Here is a 15,547-nt window from a genome sequence, read left to right as displayed (position 1 = left end):
GGCATTTCCCCTAGTCCTTTTCATAAAGGGCCTTGTCAAAAGCCCCTCTCCAAATTTATTGTTGGCCCCTTTAGCCAATGGAAGTTGGCTCCCTGGAGCCTTCTGTTCTTCAGAACAGAACAAATTCGCATCTGCATTTACTACTACTGCATGCTGCTAAGCAAGGGCATGCAGCTGAAAATATCCACTGGTTAAATAAACATATTTGTTTCAAATTCCTTTGTTTATTTTGCTTCTTTTTCCCAGAAACATAGGAAACAATCAGCATCAATAGAGTTAAAACTAGCTCTGTTTCTCTGAACTATTTGTTTCCTTGCCCTAGAGAGAAGACAGATCAGTACATAAATCTGGTTTCACCTTCATTAATAATCAGCTGTCCTTTGGAGTTAATGGCAAATACTGTTAGATTGAATTTTCTCACTCTTGCCTAATCATTCTAACTCTAGTAAAATCTAGCTGATTTGGGGTTATTTTGGGGGTGGGAGTAAGGGAGGAGAGGAAAGTTTGAGTCTCATACTTTGGCAAGAGAAAGACATTACTTTGCTTCAAATTGCAATTAGTAAAGCAAACCATGAAAGTGGTTTTGCTTTTGAAAATTAACCTCTTGTAAACCATAAAATTTAGACAAAATAAGGAAGAGCTTTATATTGATATACATAGCTAAGTTCCCTGATTGCCATCTAGATGCAGCTGCTTTGGCAGCACAGAGCAAGTCCTCCGAGGATATCATCAAGTCCTCCAAGTTCCCAGCAGCTCATGCACCAGCACCCAACGAGATACCAAAGATTGAGACTGACCACTGGCCAGGCCCTCCCTCCCTTGCAGCCATAGGTATGCAAAAACAAATGATACAAGCGATGCTGCTTACAAGGTACTGGTAACCAAAGTAGATTAATACTGGAGCTGTAAAAATGGAAAGCGAAGCTTGTGTCTACTCCAGGTGTTCACCATGAAGTGCAGTTCTTGGTGAGACCTCCGAGTGCCTGTGAATTAGGACTATTGCATAGCGCTAAGTAGAAGAGGTTTTGCTAAAGGACTTTGGGATTGATCACACAGATATGAACCCATAGGCAAATTATGTGAACTCCCATGCAGGAGCTTAAAAATATGTAGTGTCACACAAGCCTGACTTCTTTCAGTTAATGTCTATTTAATCTTTTAGTCCTAAACTAATAGCAAATATTCCACAGGAAATATGGTTCCTTCCAACCACATAGTTAATTTCATGACAAAAAGCAATAACTGAAGTCAAAAATTAATGGACTAAAAGAGTCAAGATTTTCAGTTACTGTTTCTGCAGACTTTTCATTTCTATTCTGTGTTGTAGCACTAGAGGTGTCTTATTTTCTTTTGCTTCAATCATGTTCATCATAATTTTGTTTTGTTTTGTATTTTTTTCCTCTGTTAATTTTTATTGACCCCTATAACATGAAATCCCCCATCTAGCCTGATTCATTTATGAAGTCATGCCTGAAACACTGAAGGTGTTGCCTGTTTCAGGTTTCTGTGAGGGAGTGTACGGTTTTCCTGACAATGGGATTTTCATAGAAGGGTAGGAGAGCTCAATGACCAATTGAAGGGGCTGCATTTGCAGTGGCAATGCTTTGAAAATGTCCTTTATATAGGGCTGCAACCTTACAAACATTACAGTCACAGTGAATACATCTACATACTTGGAACTCTCCTGGCAGTGCTTGTGATAACTGCAGCATTATTATGATGTTTGTCTAAGATGGAGCCTTTGTTGGAAGTTTTGGCTGTCAGCTCAGTCTCTAGGCTGTGGATGACAACTCTTAATGGTTTCCAGTAAAACTGCCTTCTATATTATCCATCAGTTGATATTACTACACCTGAGAGACTAAACAGAACGGTTTGGAAACGGTAAAGGTAAAAATGTGCTCATGGACATATTCATAGATAAGAAGGCATCATACAAGATTAAAAACCAAACTTACAAGCCCCAGATTTTTCAGCTTGTCTGAGTATTTTCTTACAGAGCTAGGATGAGCTCAGCTGCCAAAAAGGAGTTTTATTGCTATTGTACTGAAAAGTCTTGCAAAAGCCTGAGATAACAAACTAAATAATAACTTCAATACAAGCAGTTTCTCTATAGCTTTCTCTCTCTCCATATCAGCATCAATTTAACACTGCTGTACAAAACATTTAATTGATAGAAACCTTCTGATACTATAGTTGCAAAATTTAGTTTTCATTCAAATAAAACACTGAGTTTGTCTAGGATGAAGTTGGTGAATAGCTGTATCAGGCTATAGCCTGTGCAGAGAAAGGTAAAACTGCTGTCCAAATTCTTGCAGTAATATCATATTCTGTGTATTCATGGAAGTGTCTTGGTGTCCAAATAGAACTACTTCTCAAGAATATCCAAGAAAATAAAGATTATTCAATACAAAGGAAGGAACTGAAGTGTAGAGCACCTGTGTCTAAATCAAATTTAGCTTTATTCAATGGATCAAATTAGTTTGCTTCATTTTTGGCTAAAACCTTGTTTATTCTAAATGTGAGTGGCCATTTAGAATATTAACATAGTTTAATTTTCCTTTTGAAATGTTAATTCAGATTTGCTTTTCTGAGTCTAGATAAAAGTTTAAATGTAAATTAGACTTAATGTTTTCAGCCACTGATACAGTTAGTGGTGCCGTTAAACCTCATGTTTCCAGGACTAGCAATCTGAGCTCCTTTTATCAGTTTATAGACCCATGGGTTTTGTATCCAGGACTGTAGCTTGGTTTGGAACTCACATGCAGTTTAAGTAGTTGTTAATTTTACAAGAAGCCTGATAGCCATAGGGCAGGCTGTCTGAGTGACTTTTATTAAAAGTGAGTGTTCAAGAAGTCTTTTGAGTCTGCAAGAAAATACGACTTTGTTTATTCAGTAATAAACTAGCATTGAAATCCCCAAGCTGCGGTTGAACTGAGACACAAAGCTCTCTCTGTACTGTGGTTTTATGGAAGCAGGAGCTGACATGAGACGCAGATCAAGTGGAAGAGAGGAAGATGATGAGGAACTACAGAGACGCCGGCAGCTGCAGGAGGAGCAGCTCATGAAGGTGGTTATAAGCTTGTCTTCATGCTGTTTCTGACCACTATCCCAAAAGTGCCCCTTTGTTTTCTGTAAGCAGTTTCTACTAATGCCTGATCAGCTTTATTTTATCGATTTTACTGGTTTTTTAATTGCTATTTGTAGCTCAACTCTGGTCTGGGACAATTGATACTGAAAGAAGAGATGGAAAAGGAGAGTCGCGATAGGTCAGCCCTTTCTGCCAGTCGTTACGATTCTCCAGGTAATTCATGTAGGCAATAAAGCTGATAGTGAACAGTGGATAGTGACCACCACATATACACACATCAAGCAGCCTCCCAGAATAGAAACCACTGGGAAAACTGCTTGATATGTATATATGCTGTATTCTCCCCTGAAAGAGTGGCCTAATTCATTAGCTGGTTTTGGTGGGGGAAGGATTCTCATGGCTGTTTCTTTATTTAAAAAAAAAAAAAAAAAGATTTTCAGGCAATTTTGAGGAGAGAGATTTTCTAATCTAGATAAGGAATGAGGTAAAACATTTGGTGACTGTCACATCACACACATGCCAATAGGCTGGGTTATTAAATTACAATAACATATTTTGCTAAAATCAGTAACATTTACCAGTGGGGCTGCATATGCCAAACAAAACCAGTGTTTTGGCCTTGGCTGATATTGTGATTGCGTTCCAAAAGAATACAGCAAAAGCACAAAAGGCAACTTTGATTAATAGGTGGCTTAGATTCTTGGCCTCATTGCACATTTTGATACACATCTGTGGCCCTCTCAGATCTCCAGAAAAGGGTCTGGGGGTTTTATTTCACTCTCCCGATCCACTGGTCATTGTAGCACAGCAGCTGTGCTTCAAACCAAGAAGGTACAAGATGAGTCTCTTTGGAGTCATCCACTGGAGTGGGTGCCAAACAAACCAAGATTCCTAGTGTTCCCTATTGTATAAGTGTGTTGCCTCTATTTATGGTCTTGAAGAGAATGCCTGTGGCTCTCCCTCACTGTCTGTAATAGTGTATCTGTTGAGTCCGCCTGCTCAACTCAGAGCTTATGATTTTTATACGAACTTTCACAAAGATTGGAGGACTCCTTTACTGGAGAGGAGTCAATCCCTCTTTGCAGTGATGGTCAGTGCAGTCATCAGTTGCCTTTGGAATCAGTGGTACCTTTCCTAAGGGTGCTTATTGCTGGCAACAGCAGTTCCTCAAGCTGTACGTTCCCTGCCCTTCTGTGGTAAGAGTAACATTTAAAAAACAAAACATTGAGTTTTTATATGGAGGATCTCATCTGAAGGAGCTGTATTAACTGTAGAGATGCTATTAATGAATATGCTGATGATCTGTTTCATCCATCTTCTTATCTGTACTTGAAAACACACCCTTGACATTTCCACATTGTCTTTATCTTGCTCATGCAATTTTTGAGTGCAGTGCAAATACTGAATGCCCAAAATACCTTATTTCACTTTCATTTCAGGTGAAAGAAGGAGGCACAGAGTTCTGCTGAATCATGTCTTGTTCTCAAAAGTGTCGCATCGTGTACAGGATAACTGTAATTTCAGATCAGAATGCCAAATTCTCAAACTGGTTTGAATTCACTCAGCACTGCCCATTCTGATCATTCTCCTGTTAATTCAGTACTGAAACATCTGTCAATTACAGTATTTCAGGATCTAAACCCTTTTCTCCTTTGTAGCAAAAAAATGGCAAGCTAAAGCATGTGGATACAAAGAGAAAGGAGTGTGCTAGTCATCTGTGTCTTGTAGCCTTCTGCAGCAGCAGAAGCTGGGATCATAAGTGCAATAGTAATTGCAGTAGGAAGGACAGAAAGGAAATTCGTGAAAGGTTCAGAGGGTATACTGAACCATGTGGCAAGTCATGTGCAATGGCATGATAATGGTGCATAACTTAGAGAATGTATGGAAGGTTGTGATGAGTTTGGGGCTGAGATGTGAGTTTCTTAAAGTCAGTGTGTCTCAGTTGGTTATGTGTATGCTTAGCTCTTTTAGCTGTGGTTTTTTTCTTATGCTAATTGGTTCCTTAAATGTTCTTGTTTGTGAGTTTCTATGGGATTTTTTCCAGTAAAAGATTTTTCCCTTTCTCATTCAACAGCACATGCTGCAGCCTCCAAAACCTCTTCCCTCCCTGGCTATGGAAAAAATGGACTTCACAGGGTAAGGAGATGGTGACTTTGAGAAGCAAAAGGTGGCTTTAATTATCCATGGTATTTATTCCCCTATTAACTGTATTGGATTTTCAGTTTGATCAAGTTTCTTATAAGACCATCCAAAGTCAGAGAAAACCTCATTTGCCTTCCCACAGACTACATTGTTAAGAAGGCAAGAAAGCAATGCAAGAAACATTGTGAAAGTTGAAGGGGAAATAAAAGGCTTAAAGCAATTTATTTCTCCCCATAAACCAACCTGCTTGTGAAGTCATGAGCTGTGAGTTTATGTTCGTGTCCCTGTTTTCCTGTTGCAGCCGGTGTCTACAGATTTTGGTCAGTACAACAGTTACGGAGATGTGAGTGGCGGTGTTAGAGGTAAGGCAGAGGAGCCTTTACATGCTGCTTCGTTACTGAACATGTGATGATATTTGATCATTTCTGCTGTTTTCTTTTAAGTGGATGTGGTTATTTTGTATTTGCTCAGTACATTTGCACTTCTTCTGGTAAACTCAACAATTAACTCAAACTCTGCAAATACCTATTAAAAAAATAGGGTTTATTTTGCTAAATCTGCCATGTGGAGCTGATCCTTGTATATGCCAAAGGATCACTTTAGCATTGCTGCAAATGGGAAGCAGGTAACATGTCGAATAAGGAATATGTACTGGGTTCTCTTTTCTTTCTCTAAAAGTTACCATCCACTGCACAGCCTGAAGGAATGAGCCAGAGTGAAGAAAGGATAATGCCTTCTAATCCTTGTTGCTGTAAATGGGTTTTATTATGAGTTTGAGCTAGATGTGGTATCAGTCATTGCCTAATAAAAATGAACAATATTTATAAAAGTTATGAAACTTTAAGACTTAATGTTTTGAAATGGGTTGAGCTGAGAGAATGGAGATTGCCAAAGGAATACTGCTCCCAGCTACCTCAGATACCTTACAATCAGGCATCTTCTGTTGGTGGTTGCGTCTCTTTGCAGAGGAATCTAGACAGCTACCTGATGGCAGAGGTTAGGTGAGGTGAACATTGTTCTGCACGTTTGAATCTTAATTGGCTTTTTATTTACTTGACTGTGGTTTTGTGTCTCTTAATATTTCCAAAGTGACTTGATTTTCCCAAATGAAAAGCCTGCTCAAATGAAAAGGGCTGCAATATTTGGAGTGTTTGACTCTTTATGAACTAAGCCCAACAGCAGGAAGGTTGCTGGCCTCAGAGCATCAGGTGGGATTTTGAGCAGATCAGGTAGACCAGAAGACATAAGGATTATCTGGTAGATTGTGACTAATTCCTGTTCTTCTATGCTCTAAAGCTGATTTCTCTTTTGCTTTTCAGATTTCCAGGTACAGTACGGGTTTTCATCAATCAACTGACACCAGAACTAAAAGCATCTACCTGTTGAAGTCTGAATTTCTGCTACAGGGAAGGGTTTCTTAAGACAATAGCTTTGATTTTCCTGCATGTTTAAGCATAATCACCAATGTAGATTCTTATCAACAAAAACCAGACACAGCCTCAAATTCCTCCTTGTTACCTCCCCAGAGCTGGGTTGAGACAGCTCCCACCAGTTCTGTGACTCGCTCTGTAAAATCTGTTAAAGTCTGTTGATCTATGAGTTATCTGTAACAGTCCTCTCTGGACAGCTGAGGGTGGATTTATTTCAAGCCTCTCTAGTACCTACCCAGAGATGTACAGAAAGTCTCTTCTGGAGGCAGTCTTTTCCCATACCAGGAGTCTTGAACTCATTTTTAATCTGGAATTTGCTCTCCAGACAAGATTGCTGATCAGTAGGTTTCTACAGTGCTGCCATCACAGTTGATCCAGTAAGAGATGTGCTTGCAAATACAAACCCTTTTACTCCAAATACTGTCTGCAGGGTTCCAGAATGGTTTGAGTCTATCTGGCTCCTCAGCATAATCACCATGTGAAATGAGGGTTTAAATACTTTTTATGTATCAAAATCATGATGATTGGAAAGAGAATTAGATTATAGGAGGAGAGAGGAGTTGTCCATGTATTGTACTCCAAATGTTATTTCTCTAGGAACAGTACCTGTGTCAGAAAAGCACCTTTTTACCCTATCCCTGTCTGTGTTCATAGTAAACTTTCCCATTGTAGAGACAATGCTGGTAGACTCAGTGGGGAACTGTTACCAGCCTTAGCAATGACAGAAGGCTCTGGTGGCAGAGAAGATCAAAGTATCCCTCTGCGTGCTCAGGGAAGTAATAAGCAGTAGCCATGGCAGTGATCTATATGAGAAGACTAAATATTAAGACTTGAAGGAAGTCTCAGGGCAAATTCACCTTTGTTTTCACCACTACTTGAGTGCCTTTACCCTCTGTGTGTGTAACCTATGTGTCTGATGTATACCTGTATCTGATGCAGTCCCTTCCGGATGGTCATGTCCCTGGAATGAGAATGGACAGAGGAGTATCTATGCCTAACATGTTGGAGCCAAAGGCAAGTGCAGATGTTATTCACTTTCCTTCAACACAGTGAAGGTTTGACTGTGAAATGCAGATAAAATGTGGGAAATGTCTTAGTTTCCTTGTTTTTCTTTACCTTACCTCAGTCCCTGCTCCTTATGTGCCAGACCTCTCCCTTTGTTCTGGACTTTGCCTGTTACAGGTGTTAGCACTCAGGCAGGCTGAGGGCAGCCCAGAAGTGTGCTTCTGTGGTTAAGGAGGCTTTTCCAGAGACTAAATGAAGATGCTGAAGATACTCAGTAGCTAGTTCTCTGTCAAGCTGCCACTAGCCAAAACAGCAGGCCAAAATCAATGGGAAAATCTCAGGCCTTTCAGGCTGGAAAAGCAATGCAGAATATTGTGGATCACAACACACTGTTAAGGCTGTCTTAATTTCAAAATTAATGCAATTCTGGGATTTGTTTCACATTGGAAGTTAGATAGAATAATAGACTGGTTTGGGTTAGAAGGGACCTTAAAGCTCCTCCAGTTCCAACCCCCTGCCATGGGCAGGGACAACTTCCACTGGGGCAGGTTGCTCCAAGCTCCATCCAACCTGGCCTTGAACACTGCCAGGGATGGGGCAGCCACAGCTTCTGTGGGCACCCTGTGCCAGTGCCTCAGCACCCTCACAGGGAAGAGCTTCTGCCTAAGAGCTCATCTCAATCTCCCCTCTTCCAGTTTAAAGCCATTCCCCTGTGTCCTATCTCTACATGCCCTGTGAGAAGTTGCTCTCCAGATTTGTTGCCAGCCCCTTTAAGTACTGGAATATATATATGGATCTATATATAGACATATATATAAAGATACATGTCTCTCTGGATCTGTTCTTTAGATCTCAGAAAGGTTAGCCTGACACCTTCCAATAATGTTGAATTCCCCAGAGAAGAAGTTATTCAGGAGATTTATTGGAAAAGAGGCAATGTCAGCTGACTGTAATTTAAGTCATTAATGCAAATGCTTTTGCAGCTATGTCTAGAGATATCCAAGTCAAAAATTAACACAATATACAGAGGGATTCAACCAGGGCTGTGTTTCAAATCTTACAACTTTATTGCTGGTGAACCTTCCAAGAAATCATGATTTTGCCAGTTACAAAGATCAGTATTTCTGCAGTTAAGGAGCTCTTTTACAAACCAAATGACTATTTGTGCTTCCGAGTCACCTCCAGACAAACTGTACAAGGCAATAACCCCAGCTTTATAAGCTGAGAGCCCAGTGTGATGTATATTTAGAAGTGTTTTTATATATTATATACATAAGACCTTGGGGGACATCCCCAACTCCTGAGTTACTGCATTTTACTCAAAATAATTTCTCTTTCAGTACAATAGAAATTCTTACAGCCACCACTGCTGTTGATGCACCCCGTGATTTGGAATGGTATTTTGGGTGACAAATTCTGTCAGTATTATTAGTAATAAAATTGATGGGAATGTTCATGAGATAATAGGTCACTCCCTGTTGATGGTTATAAAGGTGATGCCAGACTCTCAGCATGTGTGAATTGGCAGTATGTTTATTCATGTCAATGGTCCAATACTAATTAAAACCTGATAAAGTAAAAAGTCAGCATGAAACATGTGAAAAGTGAAAATAACTAAACTTAAGAATGACCAAATCTTTCTGAATGGTCTTCAGAAAGGACAGAATTTGTGCATCCTGCCACCCCAGGTTGAGATATGCCTTTTTGTGAATATCTGAATATAAAATGTACCTATGACCATAGATCTTGAGTTAAACTCTGCCTGTTTTAATATGAAAAGTTGCATTTTAGTTTCCTATAATGCTGTATATGGTAGTGGTAGCCGTTTCCAGTATCAAACACACACGATGTAATTCCAAGTAATAGATTTAATTGTACAATTGTGACGATGTCAGAATCTCCTAAGAACCATATCTTACAATTGGAATTGGTATGTAAGCACACGTCATTTAAATTATTACTACTTACAATAAACTCAGTGGTGTGTTCACTGATGCCTGAATCTTATTTATTATATTTCTGAAAAGTTCATTGGGATAATTGTTGACAATAAAATGAACTTAATGGCCTCGTGCTGCACCGACGTCGGTTAGGTGGAATTTCTTCTGATGTTAAAATAATATCATTAAGGGCATTTGGTTATTATATATAGTTATCTCTCCAGGAGGGTTTTGGTGGTCTCATTCTTGTTCCCAGTGGGCAAGTAGAACAAGACCCATGAATAACAGTAAAGGCTGAGCCAGTCACCACTGAAGTCTGCAGAAGAACTTCAGTAGGGGTTGGATGAGGAGTCTGGGAATTATGTTTTCCTACTCAGCAGAGGCATGCAGTGAGAAGGGCTATAGAGAGACACTGTCAAATGGAACATGAGCTCTTCTGTGTCATTCCAGGCATTTATGGAAGCATCTGCCCAAGGCAAAAAATCCTAAACCAGACTTTTATTTGCCAGGGATGATTCCAGAAACTGATTCTAAGGCTTATGGTTTTCAGAAAGCCTTTGCTTCTATTGGATTAGACTGATTGGAGACCGACTGACAGTAAACACTTCAAACAAAGAACCTGTACACATAAAACAAAAGTAAAAGCATTTATGCATTCAGGAATTCATTACTGACCAGTAACTGATATGTGTAAGTTCTGGTCATTCTTTGCAATGTAAAGGGAAATCAAGGGAAATGTTAATGGGAGATGTGCTGGACACTTACTCTTCTGAAGCAGATGAAAGTGCATAAGACAAATATATCTGCAAAAGTATCTCCTTTAATCCATGTAAGTATGCACAGCCAGCAACCCCAGCAAGCAGTTGTTTGAGTTCTTAACTACCCAAAACGGCAAAGAAAATCATTTGATTAATTTGACTGAATGCAGTGGCCCCTGTGAATTAATATCTTGCTTATTCAGAGTTGCTTCCTTTTTTATGTACTTTCATATGTTTCATCTTTTGAAAGTCCACTAAGTGTCTGTTTCCTTAGAGCTGTCCACACTTTGGCAGCCGGTTAGACCAATGAGTGACAAATACATTTGCCTTAATAAACTTATACATTGATGGATGAGAAGGTATATTAACTAGAGAGGACTCTGATCAAAGCCAGCCAATGTATTAGATGCACATAAAAATCGGTGGGGTGGGGAAGTATCGAGTACAATATGAAGCCGTTTGCTATTAAACAAGTTCTTGCTATGTCACATTTTGTTCTTTCTGCTTTAGAATATAAATACATCTCTTTTTCCCCCTTTTATACATTGTTAACAGATTTTTCCATATGAAATACTCATGGTGACCAACAGAGGGCGAAATAAAATACTAAAAGATGTAGACAGAACCAGGCTCGAGGTAAGAGAAGCAAGTTCCTAAATGCTCTTTCCTGCTGAAGTTGTTTGTTGTTGCACACTTGAAAGCTCAAACATTGAAGAGTAGATTCTTGTTAGACTGGGAAGATTTCTCAGCACTAAGCAGGGAAAGAGGAGACAGATGGAGGAAGCAGCTGCATCTCCATGAACAGTGCTCGGCCAGGAGTCCCACATCTTTATCTCCCCGCTCATGGACTGAGCTGCTCCCAACCCCACTGTGTTTTCAGGTAGTTAATTATATACTTGTAAATTGGTAAAAAGCCCAAATTTGATGTTTTGTGGTCATTGGATCCATATTGGAATGGAGCAATACGTTGTTTGATCTTGGATCATCTCTCAGTTAAGGGTCAGCCCCAGCCATCCTTGAGGATCAAAACTGTAACTTTCTTTAACTCACCCCTGAGTCCTGTGAGTTAGTTAGACTGACTGATACCCAAAAAAAATATGAGGATTTCAATATCTGCCAACAAATGAAAACTGTTTACAGCTTTGTGGGTTAGAAAGGTTCAAGCAGCCCAGTGTAAGACTGGGGATGTTAAAGTCGTTTGTAGTTAGCTAATCTTCTGTGAAGATGAATGGAAGGGGCCACAAAAAATTTGGGTAAGTAACCATTTATGCACCTTAAGACTAGTAGATATGTGATCACTAATCAGATTTCCATGCTGTAATACATTACTACCGAATGGAGGCAGTTCCCCTTCCAGTGCAGTCTGAAGTGGCTGAACAAGAAGTAACTTGTGCACACGACAACACCAAGAAATGTTTCATTGTCCATAGAGAAATGTGCTGCACAGTTAGCCTGGCCTGACATCTTTCTTCCCATAATGATGAATGTAGCATGTCAACTTGCAGCCCTTCTGCAAAGCTCTCCTGAAACCCAGTGTCTGTTTGAGCCTCCACATGTAAGCAAGAGGTGACAGCTAAAGCCTGGCACCAGGGTGTGCAGGAGCTGGTTTTGTTCTCTGGTCTGTCACTGCTGGTTGGGTGACTTCAGGCAACTTTTTGTCTCTTGCTTATTCAGCAGTTGAAATAGTTCTTTTGATGTCCTTTGTAAACTTCTCAGACTTAACCAATTGCAAAATTCTATTGATTGATCGAGCACTTGAGTTGATGAGGACTTGAAAGCCAAAGCATTATTATTTCCTGCAATGGCTCTTATTCAGTGACACGAAATCTCTAAGGCATTCCTATCTCCTCTTGTGTCTCTTTGGCTTTGACTGACCGTTGCCTTTTCTCCTTTTTTTTTTTGTCTCTTTTTTTTTTTTTCTATTTTAAAGCGTCACTTAGCTCCTGAAGTTTTCCAAGAAATATTTGGCATGACGATACAGGAGTTTGACAAGTTACCTCTCTGGAGACGCAACGACATGAAGAAAAAAGCAAAACTCTTTTAATCTCCCCTTAAACCAACAAAACAATGATGCAAAGGATATTGTGTCATGCAGTCCAAACTATTTGGAAGCAACTACTTGTCCACCAAAAAGGGAAAATCACATAGCAGCACCTCTGTACACAGCAATTGAACAAGATGAACGTTTGCCCTCCTGGAACTCAGGGCTCAGAAACAACGATAGTTTGAGGTGTTGACCTGTTACATGGTATTATCCAAGATAGGAAACTGTTTTGTTCTTCTCCCTCAATGATATTCCCTTTACTTTTCTCCACAATACGATGGACTTTATTGCTAGAGCCAGGAAGTGCCCTTAGGATGCCTTGTAGACTGAAGTAGTTGTAACCACTCCAAGAACTGGAAAAGAATATATATATATATAAATATATATATGTATGCCTGTTTGCGTGTGTGCACACATGTATTTATATCTATCCATCTATCTGTGTGTGTGTGTATGTATGTGTACATATGTGTGTATATATATGGAGAGGAAGATAGATGCTCTGAAGTGAAGGAGAAGCCCTTTATGACTTATCCACATGGTCACATTTAAGTCTTTCACACAACTGTTTCTTAATTGACAACTTCTTTGTGTGATATCATCTGCAAAGGCGGGCGCTCTGCTCACTTACAGTACATACCTGTTGAACTTCTGGAAAATGGACTCCTTGTATATATTTGCTAGGATGTAGGAAGTGAATTGCTGTGTCTGTTGTCAGTCTTCCCTCTTCCACACTTTCTGCTTGAATTAATAGGGCCGGAGTTTAACCAGTCCTTTGAATAAGTTAAGATCACTTAAGTAATGGGAATGATGGAGAAGAGTCAGTTTTCTTGTTATGTAGTCCAGGAGATGGGTGGTTGGGGGTGGGAGTGACAGAGTGAGAAAATGCTTTTTTAAGTGTGCCCTGGTTCACACCCAGAGATTTCAGGACAGTCTCCCTGCTGGTATTTACTAGTACAGCTCAGACTGCAGTGGAGTTGTAGGATTGTCCATCAGCAGGGAAGACGGTTCTCTGCAAGCTAACACGCAAATTCATCCCTCTTAGGGAGGAATGTTTATGAATTAAAAGGTACCATCAAGGTGCCATGCTCTGCCAATAGAGGCTTTCTGATTAAATTGCAGTTGCTGTTGTCAATATGGCACAGTGCATGGGGCCAAGCACTTCTTTTAGTTAATGTAGTTTTTCACTTGTGCTTGGAAAAGAGGGCACAGGCTTTTTTTTCCCCTCTTCCTCTCTTGAAGCGTCAGAGCTCCAGCCTTGGTTATATTTATTTCTCTTTGTGCCTGACTTGGTTTTTGAAGACAGAGTAATCATGCAAGACAGTTTCTGAGCTGCATTGAACTCCTTATGGCTTTCAGTCTTCTTCCAATATGCTGCAGCTTGAAATACTGCCTGTGTATATACCTTAACTGCTTCTGGGCGAGTCCTATACAGAGAAGGACATGAGCACCAAAGTAATAGAATGAATGCATCGTGGCTGCCAGGTCAGCTTATCTCTTCCTTGGTGCTTAACTGCCAATGCATACTGCACTAATGAGCCCATCTCCTGATTGGGAGAGGGTCATTTAGGTTCTGTGTCTGTCAAAGAATATCAAGGTTTCATTTTTAACGCTGAACTTCTGTCACTGGAGACATCAGAACCTTTGTATTTTCTATTATATGAGACATTGGTGTTAAAATCTGGAAGTCAGGAAGGGGAAACAGTCCCGTGTAATTGTGAGATTCAGTATCACTGTATTGAATTCTCTGTATCACCACATGGTATTTCACCATGAAATGTGCAGGACAGCCCAAATCCTGCCTCCTCTTTGCTGGTTTAGGAAGTCCTGTTGCAACAGATCGCTGTGGTTCCTTTGATATAATCTGAGGTGAAGATTCAGTATACAAGAGGCAGATACAAGGGGTCAGCACCAACTCCTTGTCCCTAGAACCAAAGGAATGGTTGGTCTGTGGGGCAAGATGGAGAATGTGCTACCCTGCAGGTCTGGCATCACAGTCCCCACTGAAGTCCTCAGTGAACACTGTGACACTTGCAGTTGTGTGTAAGCTTTCTGGCTGTTGCTGAGATTGCAGCAAAGATCAGTTCAACAGGTTATACTTCATTTTTCAGAACAAGCATCTGAAAGGGTTTTAGAGGAACACTGGGAAGCAAGTGGGAATGGTAGGGGCACTGGCAGCTTGAGATGCATTTTTGAGTGACTGCTGAAAAAAAATCAAATGAAAGAACAGTCATGGGGCTTTGTGAAAGCTGGAGGCTCAGAAATTCCGTGTTTGTCACCTGCAAGGTGTGGCTCAACTTTGAGATGAGTATTTGAGTTTTAATGCATTTGAAGTGTTAAAATCTCCACATTTCATCAGCCCACATCCTGTGGACAGTACTGTGTTGCTGCCTCTCAAACACAGTAGGCATTGCAGGTCTATTAGCCCATGTCACCTTGCCAATAAACGTTTTTAATCTGAAGACTTGCTCTCTCAAGGATGTGAGCTGCCAGTCTGAGTTTTTCTGTTCCCATCTCCAGATTACTATAGCGTATGAATGCACTACCCAATCATTTCAGAAATGACTAAGCCAGGTTATTTTCTCTCCTCTCCAAAAAGAAAGACAAAAGAAGATTATAAGCCCACTTCGTAGCCTGTAAGGAATGACAGGGTAGTTTTTATCTCTCTCATCAGCAGAGAATTTAAATCTGCAACTGCAGCTTGGGAAGGAATGAAGAGAAGCCAGCTTACATGCTGCAGAATCATCTCTAACTGGATATTTGGGCTACTGCTGGTTCACATCTCACTGGCATAGTCAGTTCATGGCCCTCTGCACTAGAGTTAATACTCCTTTATTTCCAGTTGAGAACACAAAGGGTTTTCTGAGCTTCCATTTCATGCATACAGTTAATTCCCCTTAACTATCCCAACCCCTTCCATGTCGATACACCCCAAGAGATCACCAGTCCATCAGACTTATGCTGCAGCCAGCCCCGGGGTGTGGAGTGTGTTTTCCTCAGTGGGCTGTTAGTGAATGTCACTGCAACGCTTTCTGTTCTTTCATCTGATCTTCACACCTAATAAAAACAGAAACTTAGCCGCAGGGAGGATTTTCTGTGTAAGCAATACATCATTTTCCTAGCGTCAATCAAAGCAGCAT

The 15,547-nt window shown here is 40.3% G+C and overlaps 1 protein-coding gene across 7 annotated transcripts in view; it reads left to right on the top strand.

Annotated features, from left to right (window-relative positions):
• Positions 1–13,523, top strand: part of ABLIM1 (actin binding LIM protein 1) — a 186,545-nt gene extending 173,022 nt beyond the window's left edge. For 4 of the 7 annotated variants that reach the window (XM_057420941.1, XM_057420940.1, XM_057420943.1 and 1 more), the window contains 6 exons: positions 685–831; positions 2,976–3,067; positions 3,205–3,301; positions 5,163–5,224; positions 5,532–5,592; positions 6,550–7,122. In XM_057420941.1, coding sequence (XP_057276924.1) covers positions 685–831; positions 2,976–3,067; positions 3,205–3,301; positions 5,163–5,224; positions 5,532–5,592; positions 6,550–6,587 — 497 coding nt within the window. In that variant the 3' untranslated portion in view covers positions 6,588–7,122. Of the gene's footprint in view, positions 1–684; positions 832–2,975; positions 3,068–3,204; positions 3,302–5,162; positions 5,225–5,531; positions 5,593–6,549; positions 7,123–7,599; positions 7,675–10,918; positions 11,000–12,293 lie in introns of those variants that run through there. The other 3 variants (XM_057420946.1, XM_057420944.1, XM_057420945.1) reach the window with 3 other exon arrangements.
• The last annotated feature ends 2,024 nt before the right edge of the window (positions 13,524–15,547 follow it).

The sequence above is a fragment of the Pezoporus wallicus genome, unplaced genomic scaffold (assembly GCF_028554395.1).
Source record: "Pezoporus wallicus isolate ANWC-B61680 ecotype Strahan unplaced genomic scaffold, APGP_CSIRO_Pwel_v1 contig_3365, whole genome shotgun sequence".
NCBI classification, from domain to species: domain Eukaryota; kingdom Metazoa; phylum Chordata; class Aves; order Psittaciformes; family Psittacidae; genus Pezoporus; species Pezoporus wallicus.
The sequence above is the reverse complement of the archived record's forward strand: the minus strand, read 5'-3'. Positions and strand labels throughout refer to the sequence as shown.